General features: G+C 42.3%; 5 protein-coding genes across 5 annotated transcripts in view; 3 read left to right on the forward strand and 2 right to left on the reverse strand.

Annotated features, from left to right (window-relative positions):
- The first annotated feature begins 8 nt into the window (after positions 1-8).
- Positions 9-3,108, forward strand: psme3 (proteasome activator subunit 3). Its single transcript, XM_069160147.1, has 10 exons — positions 9-159; positions 803-835; positions 928-990; positions 1,187-1,291; positions 1,407-1,455; positions 1,540-1,658; positions 1,966-2,102; positions 2,220-2,274; positions 2,471-2,557; positions 2,664-3,108. Exons 1-10 carry the CDS (start codon positions 118-120, stop codon positions 2,742-2,744), a joined length of 771 nt encoding a protein of 256 aa, XP_069016248.1. The 5' UTR covers positions 9-117; the 3' UTR covers positions 2,745-3,108.
- g6pc1a.1 (glucose-6-phosphatase catalytic subunit 1a, tandem duplicate 1) lies at positions 2,943-7,552 on the reverse strand. Its single transcript, XM_069160146.1, has 5 exons — positions 7,170-7,552; positions 6,952-7,061; positions 6,355-6,460; positions 6,158-6,273; positions 2,943-6,007 (listed from the first exon to the last, which is right to left on the reverse strand). The coding sequence occupies exons 1-5, from the start codon at positions 7,385-7,387 to the stop codon at positions 5,487-5,489; spliced, it is 1,071 nt and encodes a 356-aa protein (XP_069016247.1). The 5' UTR covers positions 7,388-7,552; the 3' UTR covers positions 2,943-5,486.
- Positions 7,421-11,460, forward strand: g6pc1a.2 (glucose-6-phosphatase catalytic subunit 1a, tandem duplicate 2). Its single transcript, XM_069160145.1, has 6 exons — positions 7,421-7,439; positions 8,503-8,743; positions 8,845-8,954; positions 9,836-9,956; positions 10,300-10,415; positions 10,505-11,460. Exons 1-6 carry the CDS (start codon positions 7,424-7,426, stop codon positions 11,005-11,007), a joined length of 1,107 nt encoding a protein of 368 aa, XP_069016246.1. The 5' UTR covers positions 7,421-7,423; the 3' UTR covers positions 11,008-11,460.
- Positions 11,461-13,493: 2,033 nt separating this feature from the next.
- On the forward strand, positions 13,494-18,901 carry LOC138204715 (zinc finger and SCAN domain-containing protein 2-like). Its single transcript, XM_069160149.1, is given in 4 exon segments — positions 13,494-13,777; positions 14,131-14,307; positions 14,959-16,881; positions 16,884-18,901. Coding segments are annotated over 4 exon segments (2,325 nt in total). The 5' UTR covers positions 13,494-13,662; the 3' UTR covers positions 16,994-18,901.
- Positions 17,736-19,669, reverse strand: part of LOC138204714 (ankyrin-3-like) — a 96,513-nt gene continuing 94,579 nt past the window's right edge. Inside the window, exon 52 of the mRNA XM_069160148.1 lies at positions 17,736-19,409. The gene's annotated coding sequence lies outside the window, so the exon portion shown is untranslated. The remainder of the gene's footprint in view (positions 19,410-19,669) is intronic.

Below are 19,669 nucleotides of genomic sequence, written 5' to 3' on the forward strand. Positions count from 1 at the left end.
GCTATCGTCGTCATCTTTAAGCTCACAAAGTGTGGCTGACAAGTAGTAAGCCACACGTTTGCGAGTGAATTTAATGCCGTTAGGGACGATCGATCTCCGCATATTCGATCGCGTAAAATGTCTTCGCTCCTCAAGGTGGACAATGAAATTAAAACCAAGGTGAGAGAATCGCGTCTTCGGGAAGCCGCGCGTGAAGTTGTTTTGGTTTTATCCGACGTTGTTTGTTTGCCAGTTTGCCTCGCGGAGCGTGTTAGCCGCATTTCGGTAGCATAGCTCCGGTTTAAGGCCGAGGCTAACGGGCAGCTACCGGGGGCTCACCGGCGTCTTTCCCGCCTTGCTTTCACGGAATACCTGTGAAAACCGTCCCGACAGGTGCTGCGTCGCGGTGACGTTAACCTTTCACGGTGGAGGAGGGGGTGGAGGTGGAGGAGGGAGGTGGAGGAGGAGGGGACGTGTAGGTTGCGTTTACAACGCTCGTGAAGTTTACGACCGGAAGACCACATGTACAAAAAAAAAAAAAAAAAAAAGGCCTGAGCTACCAAAGTTAGCTCCTCGTTATCATACCGGCGTTGAGTGTTTTTATTTTTTATATTTAAACTCTTTATTATCGTGACGCACCAGACACGTTTTACACAGTACGCGGTGATAAATTAGACCACACACACAAAAACAACAACAACAACGAACTTCTCGATATGTAACGTGATCTCTTAATTAGATTTGAGCACGGCAATAAATAAAATAAATAAAATGCATTAAGTTTGTTGATCCCGTTCTGACATTTGTGAATGTGTTGTTACAGGTTGATGCTTTCAGGGAACGTATCACCTCAGAAGTACGTGTGTTTACTTGTAAATATAAATATAAATATATTTCACAAACTGTTTTTCATGCAAGACTCTTTATTAAAACGTGTATTTCTTCCAGGCAGAGGATCTAGTCGCAAATTTCTTCCCAAAGAAGTTACTGGAACTTGATCACTTTCTGAAGGTCAGTCACTTGTTCATCCACCTGGATGTTATTTTCACACTAAGGTTTGTTGTTTCTCCCGGGAGACTCCTTTAAACTCTAGAGTGTAATAATATTAACGGTACATGTAGGCATACCTGTACTCTACCTTCAGGATAATAATTTAGTGTGTTTGGGTAAAATTATTTGAGAAATGCCTTTTTTATTTTTTTTTAAGGATCCGAGCATAAACATCACTGAACTGAAGGAGATTCACTCGGAGATCAACCTGACGGTGCCGGACCCCATCTTGCTCTCAAACCTCCACGACGGACTGGATGCGGTGAGGCTCCGTTGTTTGTTTTTGTTTTAAAGTTGTTCCTCACTACCTGCAATAATTACCGAGTGCAGATGAGAGAATTTGACGCCTCCGTTCTGTTGCATCTTTTTTTTCGCAGCAAAATGCCAAAAAGAGGAAGCTGGATGACGGCGCCGGGGAGGACATGGGTCAGTACTCGGCAAAAACCAAAGAGCTGTGGAGCTGATGTTTGAGAGATAACCTTCTCTGCTTCCCCCCCCCTTGTCTCCCAGTGACTGGCACCAAGGTCTTCGTCATGCCTGGAGGGATGATGAAGAGCAATGCAAACCTCGTTGACCTCATTGAGAAGGTCAAGCCAGAGATCTGGACACTCATAGAGAAATGTAACACAGTAAGTTCATGTCTTTAACTTTTGTCAAATATGTGTCGAGCTAATGACGACTTATTAATGAAACGGGAAGAACAAGAGATTCTTTCAGATTACAACTCATTTCAGTGACAGGTTCTTAAGTTACAGGTGCAAACTTTTAATTTATTTTTCTGGCACCATGGTTTAAAACTCCCAACGTGCGAGTGGATGTAGGTTAATGTTAAAAAAGAAAAACCCATCCTGAGCACCACTTTGCAGTGAAGTCACGGCGACTGATGCCAGATGTCCCAGTCTGCTGTTTCTGAGCCCCGTTTTCTTTGCTCTGCAGGTTAAGATGTGGGTTCAGCTGCTCATCCCCAGGATAGAGGACGGCAACAACTTCGGCGTGTCGATCCAGGAGGAGACGGTAGCCGAACTCAGAACAGTCGAAGGGGAGGCGGCGTCTTACCTCGACCAGATATCCAGGTTTGTAGAAGTCCCAACCCTATCGCACCAAAATAAGGAATGACATTTTTGTCTGTCTTTACTTTTTTTTTTTTTCCTCCAAAATTGGTTCCTCATTGTTTTCTTTTTTACTTCTAGGTACTACATCACAAGGGCAAAGCTGGTTTCTAAAATAGCAAAATATCCACACGTGGTGAGTAAATATAATTTAGTATTGAGTCGTGATGTAACATTTTACGTGACCTCGGATCACGGGCAGGATGCTAATGCAAATACACTTTATGTTAAATAACTTTGAGGAGATTTGATTAACCAGGTAATATATTAAAGAGAAGATGTACACTGAATATTAATATATAATAATAAAAAAATGCTCCCCCCCCAATTAGGAGGACTATCGGCGCACAGTAACCGAGATTGATGAGAAGGAATACATCAGTCTGAAGATCATAGTTTCAGAGCTGCGAAATCAATACGTATGTCGTCGTCTTCTTCATCATCATCATCATCATCCATTCAAGTGCGTTTTTATTCTCCTTTCAGCCGACAGCATGACTGACGTGTCTTTTGTTTTCTATCAAGGTAACATTACACGACATGATCCTGAAGAACATCGAGAAAATCAAGAGGCCTCGAAGCAGTAACGCCGAGGCACTGTACTGATGTCCATCCATCAACCCCCTAACCCCCCTCCCGCCCCCTCACCCCCACCGTCTCCCTGCCATGCCTGCCTGTTGAGCTGCAGTAGCCCGGCCCTTGTTCCGCAGGACTACAACTAGACATTCACCGACTTCAATACAATCAACAAACAGCCCAGTACAGAAAAAAAAAACATAGCTTCAATAGATGGACACATGCACATGTTTTTGTTTTAATTGTAAACTATATTTTTTTTTTCTCGTTTTAAACCTGTTGACGACGTAAATGTTTTCTCAGAGTTGGGGGCGATAGGTCATAGACAACAACAACAACAACAACAAAAAAGCGCTATGTATTTTTTAATTTTAATTAAACATTTTGTCCTCAATGTATTTCGTGAATTTCCTTCATTTGTAGCTTGAGAGAAATATTCAGAGCAACGATGTTTTTGTCTTTAGACTCCCAACTGCGTCTGGAGGATTATGGTTTGTAGGATAAAAAAAAACAACGCAACACAAAAGCTGTTCCTCTTTCTCCGAATGTACAGTTGTAAAGATAATTAGATTTTTTTTTTTTGGCCATGTTTTTGTTGCTTATTGAATAGCAGATTAAACTTGGTGCACTTATCGAAATGCCAACGCAAACATGCAGTGATAAAATACGTCTTAGGAATGAGGACAGCGTCTCCTCTTGACCTGCAGGTGTCGCTGTGGCTAACATCTACCACGTGTACATTCAAGCAACTTTGAGCTTATAAATGATCATTTAGTCTGCATTCATTGGAATGTTTACATGCAATATTCCCATTAAAAAGGTGCATTTATAGAACGGTAAGCAAAAGGCAGAAAGCACAAGACTCTTATGGTAAAGATCCAAGTGAAGTTTACATAACATTTCTTTTTTTTATCCAAATTTCTTATTTGCCAGAATAATTTAAGTAATTAAAAAAATAAAATACTTGCTTTTCTATGTGGAAAACAACGTCCTTTACATGATAACGTTTGTCCCATTTTCCTCCAATCTGACGTTTTTCTGGCTACTACAGCGTTTCACATCACAATGCGGTCAAACATCCAACATGAGGGCACTGTTGATGTAAACAGTTACTCAATGTCCCTGACGCAGTTGTGAATCATGTTCCTGCTGCCCCCACCCACCCCTGCACATCCTGCGGCCTGCCCATATAGAGCAGCGCCATATAGATGTAATCACGGGAGATAAGCAAGGGAAATGACCACGAGAGATAGAAAAGGGAGACGTGGGATTCGCTGGTGGGAAAATTATGTCATCGAAAGTCTCACGTTTCCCTCTCACCTAGACCCTGTACAGTTTCAGAGATTAACCATGTTTTCAGTACATTTTTAAGCACAATTTTTCTTTTTCCTAAAATAATGCCATGAATAGTTTTTTATTTATCAATTAACGTCCACAGAAAAAACACAATTTATATATATATATATTTTTTTTTTTTTAAAGCTATTTGGCAGTTAGGTTTTTTCAAGCATCCTGTGAAGTCGCCACAATTCTCCAGTGGATTTAATCTGTCTCGGTGTCCTCTGACTCTTCATGTCATTGCAGATTAATATGGAGATCAGCACTCTGTGGGGGTTAAGTCACCTTTTTAATCTTGTTATTGAAGATGGCTCTTTATGACTCTGGCTGGATGTTTGGTTGAAATCTTTGGACCTCCCTGATGGATAAATATCTCAATATCTAAAGTGATTGCCCAGTAACTGTACTATAAATATTAAACTTTTAGGTGAGAGGTGAAAAAGCCGACAGGATGATCTTGTCCTCTGATCTCCTTCATATGACAGTATCGGTTTATCATTTGATTATCTGGATTACAGAGGTGTGTCTAATGTAACGCGATAGTGCTGATCTCTGTACCGTTCATCCAAAGCTCGTTTGATATGTCGCTCGAACAATACCTACTACTTTAAAAAGCCTGCAGGGACACACGTGGTGTCTGCGAGGCTCCCTGACCTTTGACCCTCTGCGCCTCCTTTAAAAGGCTGCGTGAAAGTCAGTGTCACTATGTGGGACCGCCGAGTGAATGGAGCATGCTGTGGTTAATATTTAATGGTTGTTCTTGCCAGAGAATTAATCAGTATCAGTTAGAGTTGTTCTGAGAAACGCGACAGGGCAGCACTGCACTTCTAGATATAAAATACACTTCGTAGAAAGCAAATGATTCTAAAAAAAAAAAAAAAAAAAAAAAAAAAAATTTGCTTTTATTTGCTGGAAGAGCACTTTTGTTTTCTGAGGTTCTGTATTACTTGTATAAAAATCCATCTCTTTTTAACAACTATATACTTCTGTTGACATTACATGATCTTGCAATGTGTGCAGACCCTTATTTCTGCATCTATTTTGTCCTAAACATAAAGATTAGTCAGTACTTGAAGTTGACTAAATGTAATTTAAAGGTGCAATTGGGACAAACACAAACTAATTTGATCCCTATTGGTGTTAATTATGTATTTTAGTTATAACAGCAAATATACATTTTCAAATGTATTTCTATAAAGAAATAATTTCACATTTTAGATTTTAGTGCAACAGAGCATTTAGTCTCAGCAATAAAAGATTTTTCCCAAAATATCAAACGACAGTAAATACTCCTTTTAGGAACAGATAATCAGTTAAATGATATTGTCCTAAAACTCTAAACATCCTCATGTCTTAAAAACAAGAAGAGACAATCCCAGTAAATATGGAAAAATTTAACTGGTGACTGACGTTAAACTACAAGTGTGACCTAAATCACCACAGCTTGTCCTCTTTCTGTCCCTTGAAAATCCTGCAGAGAGCCCATGGCACCACAGTGGTCGGGATTAAAAGTGCAACTGCACTCTTACCGAAAGACAAGACATAGAAAGTTTTCAGGTTCTCAGAGGAGAAGGTCCATCTGTCCAACAGCTGGAGCAGAAACAAGGAGACGACGATACACCCCAGCTTGAAAGTGGCACTCGTATTCTTCTCCTTCTTCTTCTCGGTGCCGTTGTTGTGGAGCGGCGAGTGCAGGCCCAGGCCCAGGCCGAACAGGGTGCCCATGTTGCGCAGGAGGCTGGCGAAGGGCGTGCTGTCCAGGTGGACCCACTCGGGCCTGACGCACCACTTCTGGGATTTCTCCAGGGTCCACAGCAGGTCCACGCCCAGAGCTTTGAGCAGGACGTAGAAGCCGACAGCGAAGGAGGTCAAGAAGAGGGTCGTGTAGAAGTACCTGCTCATGCTGGCGCTGTAGATCCATTTCTTCTTGGAGACAGAATCAGCTACCAGCACACCTGAGACAAACACAGAGAGTAGGCTCCATCGAACAGTGGCAACACATAGCATGTTAATGAAGCCCAGTGGGACAAGACAGATACAGAGGAATTATTATTTTTATTTTTTTCACGTACGACTCATGATACGAATCATTTAGGTAAACCGACCTGTGATGACTCCGGCGATAACCTGGTGTGGGAAGTGTGCAGCCATGTAGACCCTGGACATGCAGACCACCAGCTCCACCAGGACCATCAGAGTCCACAAGATAATCTGCAACAGTCTGACAGAGTGAAATCTGAACGTGAGACTCCCGAGAGACGGTTTTCAAAGGCATAAGATGATTGCGTTACTGCGGGCTCACCTGTAGAGTAAAGGGGGACATTGTTTTTCTGTTGCTATGGAGAGCAGCGCTGTTACCATCACGTACCAGACCCCGGCTGCACCCATAGCATGACCTGAGGGGCTTCCTGCAAAGGCACAGACTTGGGTTTAATATTCTTAAATTTATTGTGAAGCTTGTTGAAGCATATTAGCACAAACTCCAATTAAAAAAAAAAAAAATCTTATTTTGCATGTAGCACCTTAATTTATACAGTAATCCATTATCTGCAGCTGCCATACACATATATTGGTGAAAGAGTTCATTCCACCTCTGCATATATTCAAACTTATGTGCAAAAGAAAATCAGAGCAAATGCAATCACTAAATCACAAATAGATAAAACCACAACAAAAGACTAAAGGTACTGGAGTTTATAACCTATTTATCACACTTCAAACCATTTATGGGAAGCCCTGTGCACCTTCCAAGCACTGCAGATATGGTCTGTCAATGAAGTCTTAACCAGGCCAATAGTTCACTGTGTCAAATAAATATTCTCCAGTAACTGACCGAATCAATCAATTGCCCTGGAAAAGACAGTCATCATGTGACATACAGGTCTGTCCTGAACTCTACCTGGTCCAGTCTCACATGTGATGGGGAACTGCTGCAGAGAGGGCGCCGGTCCAGGACCATAAAACCGGGTCTCACGAACCCACCAGTAGGGTCTCTCCCCGGAAAGAACCCTGCCATGGAGACACGAAATAACTCTTAATACTGTTCCCTCCGTATTGTTTTTTTAAATTTATTTTTTAAGGTTTGCATTTCCCTGGACTGTCTGATTATCTGATTACCACTTCAGCACCAAGTTGAGCCAGTCTCCGATGACGGCCACCCAGATGAGCCGGAGCCCCGTGTCCCTGCGTAGGTGGAACCAGATTGGGAACAAGCAGAAGAAGGTGGTGTGCAGATCCGCCACCGTGGACGCCAGGCCGAACAGCCCCTCGTAGCTGCTGTACCCGGTCTGCAGATGGACCGCCAGCTCGACCCCCCAGCTGTGGAGAAGATCCATGATGCCGCAAAACCTCAGACCCGGGTCCGAGGGAGAATGCACCGATTCTGGGGTGGTTTGTCTTGTTTCGTCGGGTTACGGTTTCTGCCAAACTCTCTCAGGCTGTCCCCCCTTCTGCTCCAACACTGTTGCGATTCCCACTGGACTTTACTCAAGGCTACCAAATTTGTTTGCCTTTGGGACAGTGCAGACAGGATATTTAACCTTTACACCTCTGCTAAAAAAATCCGTCTCCGCAGAGATCAGCTGCCTTGGACAGATCCCACATCTCTAGGAAACTTTTTTCTCTCCGATCAGAGAGAAATGAAGTCGCTCCTGTTCCAACTCCAAACCAAAATATTGTGAAATCCATTTACCTTCTTTGTCCCATGGATATAGTCTTATTGTATCTCGTGCTTGTGCTTGGGACCAAAATGTAAGAGTAACTGACATTTTTCCAAAATCCACAGATGTGGATAAAACACGAGCTCGTCCCTACACAGACCTGTATGTCATAACACAGCTGTAACTTGTGCACCACCTGCTTCTTTTTTGTTTTCCCTGTTCAGCTTCTACTCAGCTCAAACCCAATCATTTAATCATTGATTTCCTTATGTAAATTACAGACCTACATCGTTCCCAACCAGTGGGATGTTTTCACCAATTCATCAGAAAAAAAACAAAAACCCAACCAATTACATAACTGAGAAATAATTAGTCATGAATTATCCAAAGAAACGTCGAGAGAAATGAACAAGAAAAATGCCAATATTTAAAAATATGTTGCAGCTGAGTGAAGAAGGAAATCTCACTGTAAACTTAGGTCATAATTGTGAAAGATAACTGTCGATCAATTGACTTCCGTTCCTCTTGTGCTTCGTACAGTAATTCATCGACGAACACACAAACTGCTCCGCTATCTCGCCGGCTTGTTTTTTGTGTGACATACCTCCCAAACTCCCGAGACTCCCAGTGTTTTATTACACATGTGTAAGGTCCAAAGATCAGCGTGAGCATGCGTTTGGGTGGTGGGTCCCTCCGGTATAAAACCTACCAGCTGTGTCACTGACAGCAACAGTCCTGCTTTTTTTTCCTCCCACATCACCAGGCTGAGATTTTCTCTACCTCTATCATAGGGTCAAAGATGATGAATGCCGTAATGGACGCCGTACAGGGTTTAGGGGTGAGCAGCACGCACTACCTGCAGACCAACTACAAAGACGCGCAGGGCTTGTTTCTGTGGGTGTCCTGGGCGGCGGACCTCAGGAACACCTTCTTCATCTTCTTCCCTCTTTGGTTTCACCTGCGGTCCTCGGTGGGCATCAAGCTCATCTGGGTGGCTGTGATCGGAGACTGGCTGAACATGGTGTTTAAATGGTGGGTCGAATGTTTTTCTTTAAACTGAGGAAAAGCAAAACCATGCAAAATCTTCTCGTTTTAGACTATAACAGAGTGCACGTTGCTGCGGTCTTCTGCAGGATCCTGTTTGGGGAGAGGCCGTACTGGTGGGTCCACGAGACGGCTCATTACGCAAACACCGTTCGACCTACGGTTGAGCAGTATCCCATGACCTGCGAGACCGGGCCAGGTGAGAAGGGTCACTACGCGATGCACGGCTGCTGCATTAACCTGCTTCCAGTTCTTCCCGCTCTCCATGTGCAACTCCTGAAGTATTGTTTGGTGTGCAATTTAACTTAACAGAATCTAATTGAGCTGTTTAAGCAGGACCCATCTAAAGATCTGTCTGATGTCAGATCATTATGCTTTCATAGTGCACAATACGAAAATAAAGTTAGGAATTTCCAAATAACAAACCATTTGCTACACAGTGAACTGGAAGCTTTTGGAGCTTCTGCACAGTTGCCTGATTCCTTCCTTTGAACTACATGTTTTGTCTGTAATCAGTTTTGAGAATTTTTACTGAGTACCAAAACAACACTGTACAAACAGTTCAGTATAAGTAGTAATTATCATATGTTGTTTTAAATTGTTTAAATTGTTGCACACATTTCTAATTGTTTCTTTAAAAAGTTTCCCTCGCTTTCTCTAAAATATTAAATAGTTTGTCAATTACAATTTTAGAGGTTTAAAAAGTATATAATCGTTTGTTAGAACTGCTGACAACTCAGACACATGTAACACCAACCAGACATTGTTTGTTTTAGAGGTTTTATATCGTATTTTATGATCTTATTGTGTGGCTTCAAATGGAAAATCTTAATTTGATTAACAGTAACTACAGCTGTCAATTAAATCTCGTTCAGTAAAAAGAATGAATAAATAGAAATAGTCAAGTAAAATATAAGTTGCTTAAAATTGAACGTAAGTCCTCCTCAATGATCCATTCAGTCACAAAGATTTTAAAACAACAGAAAACAATAACTGAACAGTTGTCTGTCTTACTCTTTTTTTTTAAAATAATAAGGCTCGACGTGATACATCTCCACTCTCTCTCTCTGGGTTTTCTAGGCAGCCCGTCCGGCCACGCCATGGGAGCCGCCGGGGTCTACTACACCCTGGTGACCTCCATCCTCGCTATCATGACCTGCAAGAAGAAACATGGAAGCAAGAAATCCACAAAGAAAGAGTGGTGAGTCAGAAAAACACCGAGAGAATCTACCAAAGCAACTTCGGCTCGTCTCTCTTGCCGCCACCGACGTCAGCGTTGTTTACCGTTTTCCTTCTACGGATCTTATCGTTCTGGACACACTATCTTGTTCTGTGCTGTGGTTGATCATTGACTTCGAGGAGCTATTTGGTTGGAAAAAAAAAAAAAAAGGTGGTTGGTTTGTTTTGATGTGCAGGAAGCTGCCAAGAATAACTGCGTGCGTTGATTATTATATTGCTTTCCTTTTGAGGCTTGACTGATTTGAACCTTTGATGCACCGTGAGTTCTGGATTTACCGAAATCGAATGAATTTGTATTTTGGCAGGTATCTGAAAGCCGTTCTGTGGACGCTGTTTTGGGCAGTCCAGGTGTGCGTGTGTCTCTCCAGGGTCTTCATCGCTGCCCACTTCCCCCACCAGGTCATTGCTGGTGTTATCACAGGTCAGTGTTGATATTATTTTCTTGAATTCCCCACGAGGAACAGACCATCGTTAGTTTATGTCAAGCTAATACTCTTTAACGCGTCCTAGGTATGATCGTGGCCGAGGCCTTCAACAGAACTCAGTGGATCTACAGCGCCAGCATGAGCAGGTACTTCTACACGACCCTCTTCTTGACCTCCTTGGCTGTCGGCTTCTACGTCCTGCTCAAAGCTCTGGGCGTGGACCTGCTGTGGACCCTGGAGAAAGCCCAGAAGTGGTGCGTCAGGCCCGAGTGGGTCCACCTGGACAGCACGCCCTTCGCCAGCCTCCTGCGCAACATGGGCACCCTGTTCGGCCTGGGCCTGGGCCTGCACTCGCCGCTCTACACCGAGACCAAGAAGAGCAGCAGCACGTTGGTGAAAGCGGGGTGCGTCGTCAGCTCCCTGTTCCTGCTGCACCTGTTCGACTCCTTCAAGCCTCCCACGCACTCCGCGGTCCAGTTCTACCTGCTGTCCTTCTGTAAGAGCGCCACCGTGCCGCTGGTCACCGTCAGCATCATCCCGTACTGCGTCAACCGAGCTCTGAGCCTGCAGAACAAAAAGGGAGCGTGAGCGACAACCTCAGGTTAAAAAAATAAATAAAAAGACTAATGAGATGGAAAGTGCAGCTCTCTTCCTGTTATAAAAAAAAGAAAAGAAAAACTTTCTTCTGGTGCGTTCTGCATTCACACGACCGACGGATCCTTCAGGAAAAGCTTTGAGATCAATGGGAAAATGTGTGGACCCTGAACTCTGAACACTGTGACACAACCTGAAAGCACTATCCAGGACGCCCAGGGGCACTTACAAAAGAACTATTTAGAATTTTGCAAAACATGATAATTACAGTTTTTTTCCGAGTGCTGGGAAAAGACAAACAAACTCAAGTCTGGCGATGAATAGTTTCTCAACAGTCACTCACACCTTTGATATAGTTCAACAAAAATAGTTGTGTATTTTTAAATGTTATAGAATGTATTTTTGTCAATGTTTGGAATATTTTATAATAAAAAACTTGAAAATGTATTATATGACTTTTTTGTTTAACAAAGTGAGATTACACTGGAAATACTTTTAATATCTGGCCGATGTGTTGTTTTGAATGTGTGTGAACAAATAGTCTAAACTTCTACATAAACATGATATCAAATTTTCACAAAAATATTACACTTGGTCATTATCATCATTATTATTATCAATAATAATTATCATTGGCTGGTAGCAAACAGCTATTTGGCTAACGTTAATTGGCACCTAAAATGTTTAGCGACAACTGAACTTCAAAAACAACAAAGTTAAACGTGAATATTTTATATTTTGGGGGGAAGTTCTACTTTATGAATGATCAGACATCTCGTGACTGGAAAAAAAACGTGAGCCTCCAGGATTAGCAGGTAAAATTGGAATTAGGTGTTTTCAACCGATGAGATGAACATCAAGTGTGAGTGAGTTTTATTTAAATAACAGGGAACTATTTGAGCATCTCAGCATCATCACAACACATGTTTTGGAAGGATATCATGGCACAAAGAGAGGAGATTTCTGAGGGAAAATGTGAACATCCTCTATAAGAAAGAAAGTGGAGCGACCAGTCAGCGTCATCAGTGATGACCCAAATTATTTACATTTTGCTTTTCCGTTTCATTCATTAGAAATGCACACAACCTCCTCCAGAAATCACAAGTCCCCATTTTGGGGATATAAATCATTAACTCAGCCCTCTGGCCTTTAGCCTGACATGACACAGATCCACACGTCATACAAGTGTCTGCGTGTCCGTCACTGCGCAACGTTGCAAGATTGAACATTCAATATTTGTCTTTTTGTGGTTTGCAAAATACATGCATGGTATCTGTGATTTGTGTGTCACAACGGTGACGTTTGTGACCCAGACAGTATGACATGTTTTAGTGAAGCTCAACTGATGCCAATGAAGCGTTCCTGTGTCAAAGTTATTTACATAGAGAAATGTTTGTGGTGCAGTTTGATGGACAAAATGTACAAGAACTTTTCTAGCACACTTTCAGAGCATGCACCCCCCCCCCTCCCGTTTGCTATAACCAAAGTATTTATAATGTCTCTCTAGAGTTTGGTGGCATCATCTTACTTCACACCATTCATGTATTTAATGGTATGCAATTTTTTTTTTAATGTCCTGGCAATTTCCTTTATTTTTGTAATGTTCCACTATTTCTTTAATTTTTTTAATATATAATTATTTTTGTATTATTTTACAACTATCTTTGGAAAGTTTTGTGGAATTTGACCTATTTATTTGTTGATCTTTGGTTGTTGTTTTTTTTATTTAAGGTGCATTCAACAGTGAAAGGTTGAAATTAAGAAGTGCAGATTTAATAAAACATGCGTGTATTATAGATTACTTCATGGGAAAATGAGAGACATATATCTTATTGTCTTGTTGCATAGAAGTGAATTTTGTAATTTTTTTATTTTGTGTCATACCATTAAAATGATCCATCCAAAATGACATGCGATAATACCAAATGTAAACAAAGACCTGCAACAATTTACATTCGCGCTCCAAAGAAGCTCAAACTGCAGCTTGCAGAAATAATTCACCAGAAAAAAAAAAAAAAAAAAAAAAGTAATAATATTTTTTTATTCAGAAACCCAAAATAAATGTAGCTTTACAAAAAGGAAGAGTACTCTGACGGTGTAAAAATGTCCCTTTTTGCTAATTTCAACATAATCCAAGAAATGTTATCACGAATGGATTCATTTACATACCACTTTAATGTACCTGGTAACGGTGGGAGTGATTTGAACTTTATACAGCCTACTCCAAATGTATCATTTATTTATCTAGTATATTTTGAATTAAATATCCAACTCTGCAATTTAACGAACAAAAGCTTTAAATTAAAACGTAGAATGTTTTCCACGGAGATGAAGTCATTGGAAAACAAAAAGTTGTCCTGAATACAGTATTTCAGTAAATGTACTTGTAACGTCGACGTGCGATGCAGAAGGGGGCGCTGTTGCGCCACCAGCCGTAACCGAAGACCGCATGTGCAAAGTCTCCCCATTTGTAGGAGCAGAAGAAGGCGATCAGCGGAAGCAGTATGGCTCCTCTGCAACACATGCCTGCGTCTCTTAGACCAAAAAAAAAAAAATGTCAGTTTTCGAGCCTCATGAAATGATATCTGCGGGTGTCGAAGCTGCAAAATGTTCACGGACTGAAGAAGAAAAGGACCTCGTCGGTCGGTCATGTCGAAAATGCGCGCGGTTCGCGTTCTGGTCGCCGAGAAACTGGCGGCAGCTGCGGAGGAGATCTTCGCTGCTGTGGAGAGGATGATAACAGAGAGGATGATGGACACGTCAGGTTTGTAAACAACAACAACAACAACTTTTATAAGAAGTGGGGTTTTATTTCAGTCAGTCAACCTCTTATTTCTCCTCTGAGGCCACCTACTTTTGACTTTTTATGACTTTCCCTATTTTAGCAAAATATATATATATATATATATATATATATATATATTTTTTTTTACTGTAAAAAAATAAATAACAAAGCAGTTTTCTTTGGAAGAACAGTTTTTAAAAGACTAAGAACAACATTTTCTATAAATAAAACCACACAGATTTCCTTTAGAATATTATAATTTCATATCCTTTTTTTTTTTTTTTTTTTCCCTTGTGCCTTTTTAATTTTCCTTCCCTCCTTTCTCCCCCCAGAAATGTCGCCTGAACAGCAGAAGGCAGCCGTACACCAGCGGCTGTCGGCGGTGGCCGACGAGATATTTCGCATCCTGGAGGCGATGATGGGTGAATGTGAGGCGGAGGTTTCTCGCTCCCATCAGGAGCACCGACGTCACTGCAAAATGAAAACTGAGACACATTCACACACAACGGGTAAACAGTGGTTATATTGAATATATATAGATTAGGATACGAGCCTTAACTGGAAAAACATAATTTTTTTGCATAATCTTGGGAGCAATTTCTTCCCTTCGATGACAGTTTTTTTTTTAAGATATTGAGACCTTTTTACTCCCCTTTATTTCCTACACTGATTGTCCCCCGATTTGGTTTCCTTTTGTTATTTTTAACTATTAGTATTTTCATCAATTATGAGATACATGAATGTCCAATTCAAGCAGCGAAATGAATGAAAATAGTAATGAGTACATTGCATTGTGGGAAAAATTAAACAAGCTGCATGATGTGATACCTCAAATGATTGAAAAAAATCCTGTGCAGTTCATAAAAATGGATTTATTTAGTTCTTCGTTCCTGGTTAGAATTTCTTTTGGTACAAGTTTTTTTTTTTTAGCCATAAGAGTGATTTGGTGAATTTGTGACGTACTTAACTGCCTTTAAAGTTATTCAAAAATTATTCAAAGGCTTTATTTATTGTTTTTTTGACCAAAATAAATGCAGATGTTTTCCTTTGTTTGTACTTCATGCACGTCGTAAGAAAACATTGTCACTGCCTTTGGTGTTGTATTTATTGTCGTTTACATTATTTCAGTGCTGAATTTTCTCTTCGATCTTTCCTTTCAGACAAAGCGCCACTCTTTGGATCGGACTGTGAAAAGAACATTTCCTCGGAGCAGCAGGAACGTGAGCAGAGCCGGCGCTTCAGTCCAGTTCGTAAGGATGCAGCTACAGAGACCGACTCCGGGTTCATCAACGGTAAGAAGTCACATCTTCACCGAACACAAGTAGAGAAGGGAACCTCAACAGTGATGGAAACAGAGACGGAGGGAGAGAAGTGTGGTGTGCCCCCTGGTGGCCAGGAGGCTCTATTAACAAAATCTTCAGACACCGGGAGTGAAGATAACAGTAGTGATAAAGATGTAAATCAGAAACTGCTTAAATCCAGCAAAAGAAGAACAACTCTGAGAGAAAACGAGATTGCGGATTGTTGCAAAATGTGTGCAAAGTCTCTCCAGAAAGGTGTCGCCGTGAAGAAAAGGAAAAAGCGTCACAAGAGTACAGCTACAACAAACAAGAGCCAAAACACGGGACGCAGTCGCTGCAGAGTTTGTGGGAAGTTTTTCCGGTACAAACGCTCTTTTCTCAAACACGCGCTGACGCACGAGCGGACCGCGGATCTGTGCGGAGTCTGCGGGAAACACCTGGAGTCCGACGAGCGACTGAAGACGCATTTAAAAACACACAACGAGGAAAAGAATCAAACGGAGGACAAACAGTCGGACGCCGAGAGCAAAGAGGAGGGAAGCGATAGCGACGACGGAGACAAAGACGAGACCAAAGAGGGATCCTGTTTCCAAAAAACAGAGTCAAAACCAAAACTTGGGGGATGTAAGAACAGGGATTTATCCGATCTGAAATACTGCTGCAAAGTTTGTGACAAGTCTTTCTGCTACAGAGCCTCTTTTGTGAAACACGTGCAGGAACACAAGAGCGACGCGGATGTGTGCGGCCTGTGCGGGAAGCGTTTCGAGACCGAGGAGAGCTTGAGGCTCCACCTGAGCCGAGCCGCGGGACCGAGTCGCGGCAGAGTTTGCGGAAAGTTTTTCCGCCGCGGCCGTTCTTTCCTGAAACACGCACTGAAGCACGAGCGGACCGCCGACCTGCGCGGCGTCTGCGGGAAACACCTGGACGCGCATTTACAAGCGGAGAACGGCTGCCGGGGCGACAAACGGCCGGAGGCGGAGAGCTCCGACGGCGACAGCAGAGAGGAGGGAGGCGACGAGGACTGGGAGAAAAGCGAAGGAAGTGACAGCGGTGAGGGAGAGGAGGGCGGAAAAGAGACGACGGAGGCAAAAAACAAACCGAAGCAATCGAAGCACGAGGATTCCTCCCACCTGAAACACCGCTGCAGAGTTTGTGGCAAGTCTTTCTGCTACAGAGCCTCCTTCTTGAGGCACGTGCAGGAAGACGAGCGGGACGCCGATCTGTGCGGCGTGTGCGGGAAACGCTTCGAGAGCGAGGAGAGCCTGAGGCTCCACCTGCAGACCTACGTCAGGACCAACGACTGCGAGGTCTGCGGCAAACATTTCGACGGCCTCAAGCAGCTGGAGACGCACGCGAGGACCCACACGGGGGAGAAGCCGTTCGTCTGCAGCGTCTGCGGCAAAGCCTTCGCCCAGAACGGAAACCTGATGGGACACATGAGGGTCCACACGGGCGAGAAGCCGTACGCGTGCAGCGTGTGCGGCCAGAGCTTCAGCTTCAAGGAGTACATGCGGGCGCACATGAGGATCCACACCGGGGAGAAACCCTTCCTCTGCAGCGTGTGCGGGAAAGGCTTCAGACAGCGGGGCACGCTGAAGACGCACACCATGATCCACACGGGGGAGTCCACGCACCGCTGCCTCGTCTGCGACAAGAAGTTCTACAAGAGCGGCGCCCTGAAGATCCACATGAGGTCCCACACGGGGGAGAAGCCGTATCTGTGCAACGTGTGCGGGAAAAGCTTCACCGCCGGCGGCTCGCTGACCAAACACATGGGCGTCCACGACGGACGCACCGCCGCGGCGTCTTCGGCGAAGACTTCCCGAGGAGGGACGACCTGAAGGGACACGCTCGGACTCACGGGGACGAACGCGCCCGGCTCGCCGGTCTCTAACGCTTGCCGTTTTCAAAAGGAAGCGAATGGGCTTTCCGTTCATATGGAACGAACCAGATCAAACCGTTTTGATAATTTGGCAGTTTTGGACGTCATATTTCCAATCCTCTGTTTGGGCTGTTTTCTGAGAGTTTGTAGTATTTATATGTATTGTTGTTATTCTGTCACTCTTAAACCGTTTGATCTTTCATCATTGACTATTCTCCTCATATTTAATCCAACTTATTACAAGTCATGTTTTATGTTTTTTAACCTCGATATTTTATGTTCTACGTGGTGTTGCTTTTTTTTTTAATTTAATTTTTTTTTTTTTTTTTTTTAAATATATAAGTCAAACAACTGATCATTATATTGCGGCCCGAATGTCATTTTTTGAGTACAAAGCTTGATTCAAGACGTGGTTTGCCAAATATTTCATCAGAATTGTTCAGTACTTTTTGGTTCTCAAAAACTGTTCATATGGGATGCATATTTAAATAATGAATTGGTGCTTTTAAATCCTTTATTATTGGACAAGTTAAACAAAGTTAGGAGCGTTTATATTTTTTTTAAGTGCAATTTTAGTTAAAGTAACATCACCCTGAAGCACTCGATAAATTCCCTGCTGACAAAAACCTTCATATAGACTCTGGTGAGCCCCGAAGTCTCTCACATAAAGCAGAATTTAATGAATTTTGGACGTTTTAGGAGTTGGAAAAGACGAAGATCGCAGACAAGGAGAAACCAGACCGTGTCACAGATCTCATTTTAAACACAATTTATTTTTCTGCTTAAATAATTACTTGGATCATCCAGTGTAGGCTATGTTGGTTCGTCATACATGTTGGTACCAGATTTATCATCAACAATGGATGCTTGGGGTGGATTTGTATGAAAAAAGACACCAAAAAAATATTTACACTTGAAACAGCAAATCCCATTTTTAACAGCGTGATTCGAGCCGTTGGTAGAAAGAATTAAATTTGTGTAAAAATGAGATTCTCTCTTCTCGTGTAAATACAACCAATTAAAGAAATTAAAAGTCGTCAAACCGTCAAAATAAAAGCAGTCCCCTTGTTAAAACCACAGTAGACCTAAAAGCATAAACTTACACGTCTAGTATGCATGATGGGCTTACAGATAGACAGGTTTTATTTCATGTTAACACACACACACACACACACACACACACACACACACACACACACACACACTTCGGAGCTAACGTAATGTGCCAGTCTGCAAGGTTACGTTTGGGGACGCCATCAGTACTTTCCTGTTAAGAATGAAGCGTTGCCATGGCGCCACATGAACGTGGAGTGCGTGTTGACGCTTGTAAAAACAAAATTAAAACAGTTATAGATGACAGATGTTTGGGTTATTATGAGTGCTCACGCAGACAGAAGTACCATCAAACCCTCTCTAATTGTATTACAGTGCTTTTGAATTAGGAGGGAAAAAAAAACCAAAAATAGGAAAGCGTTAAAAATAAAGTGACGTCACATGCAGCAAAAAAATATCGTTTCTCTTGAGGACAAAGAAATGTTCCACAAACAGAGCGGAGAAGCTGTCGGCCTTGAAAGAAACCTCCTTTGTTGAAAATCAAGCAGTGTTTTTTTTTTTTTTTTCTCTCTTTACTCCGTTTGTTTCTCATTCGCATACAGCTTTTTTTGTTGTTGTTCCATTTTTACATTGGGAAGAGCACGTCAGGTCACACACTCAAGGCTGCTCAAACAGTGTCGACCTCTCAATACAAATGCACCGACTCCGCAAAGCTTCATCAACTCCAATCAGTGCATAAACAATCTGTGAAGCTACTGATTTTCTGTTTTTTGTTTGTTTGTTTTTTTTAAAGATTTTATACAGTGTCATTTATATACAACAAAATCACCCATTTACTATTATACTTCTTTTTTTTTTTTTTTTTTTTGTATAAAAGTAACCACATGGTACACCCCAATACTGTGGGTCCAGGAGGAAAAAAAAAAATAGACCATATAAGGCGAGTGTCTGAAACAGAAGTGAAGTCTTGTCCGTTAGCTTTTTTCTTTCCTTCCATTTGTGCCGTCTTTGGTCACAGACGCCTTTTTCAATTCGCCGAAGATAAAAAGAAACGTTCCAGCTCACATCCTGTTAGTGTCCTTCGTGGGGGTGGGGTGGGGTGGGGTGGGGGGGGTCGGCGCTGGTTTGCTTTCCGACAGTGAGTGAGTTTTGGTGACATGCTCATGCGAAATCAAAAAGAAAAGGAACTTGTTTTGCGTTTGTCTTGCTGAAAACCATGCGTTTGCAAGTGAAAGCTTCAGACACGTTTCGGGCTGATCGACGCGGCTCTCCTTGTGTTTTTTCGTGGGCTTCCAGTCCGTTTTTTTAGTGTTTTTTTTCCTCCCAGGGTGTGTGTGTGTGTGTGTCTCGGGGTCGCAGGTGGACGTCACTGGACCTGGAGGGGAAAAGCTCACAAATTTATGTTTAAAATCTTGACACCTTGCCAATGTTTTCTTTTTATTACTGCAGACTTGTGATAATTTATGGACAATTATAGAATCTGTTCCAAGTATTCAGAATACTGGTGAAATTATTATTCAGTTCGATTGCAGACAATTGCAAAATTTGGTGTTTTATTTGGGCAAAACAAATTTCAAAACTTGCGTGCCAGAAAAACGTGAACAATTATTAAAAATAATAATGTAAGCATTTATT

The sequence above is a fragment of the Embiotoca jacksoni genome, unplaced genomic scaffold, assembly GCF_022577435.1.
Source record: "Embiotoca jacksoni isolate LCO1_2020_lvr unplaced genomic scaffold, fEmbJac1.0.p SCAF_26, whole genome shotgun sequence".
Classification (NCBI taxonomy): Eukaryota; Metazoa; Chordata; class Actinopteri; family Embiotocidae; genus Embiotoca; species Embiotoca jacksoni.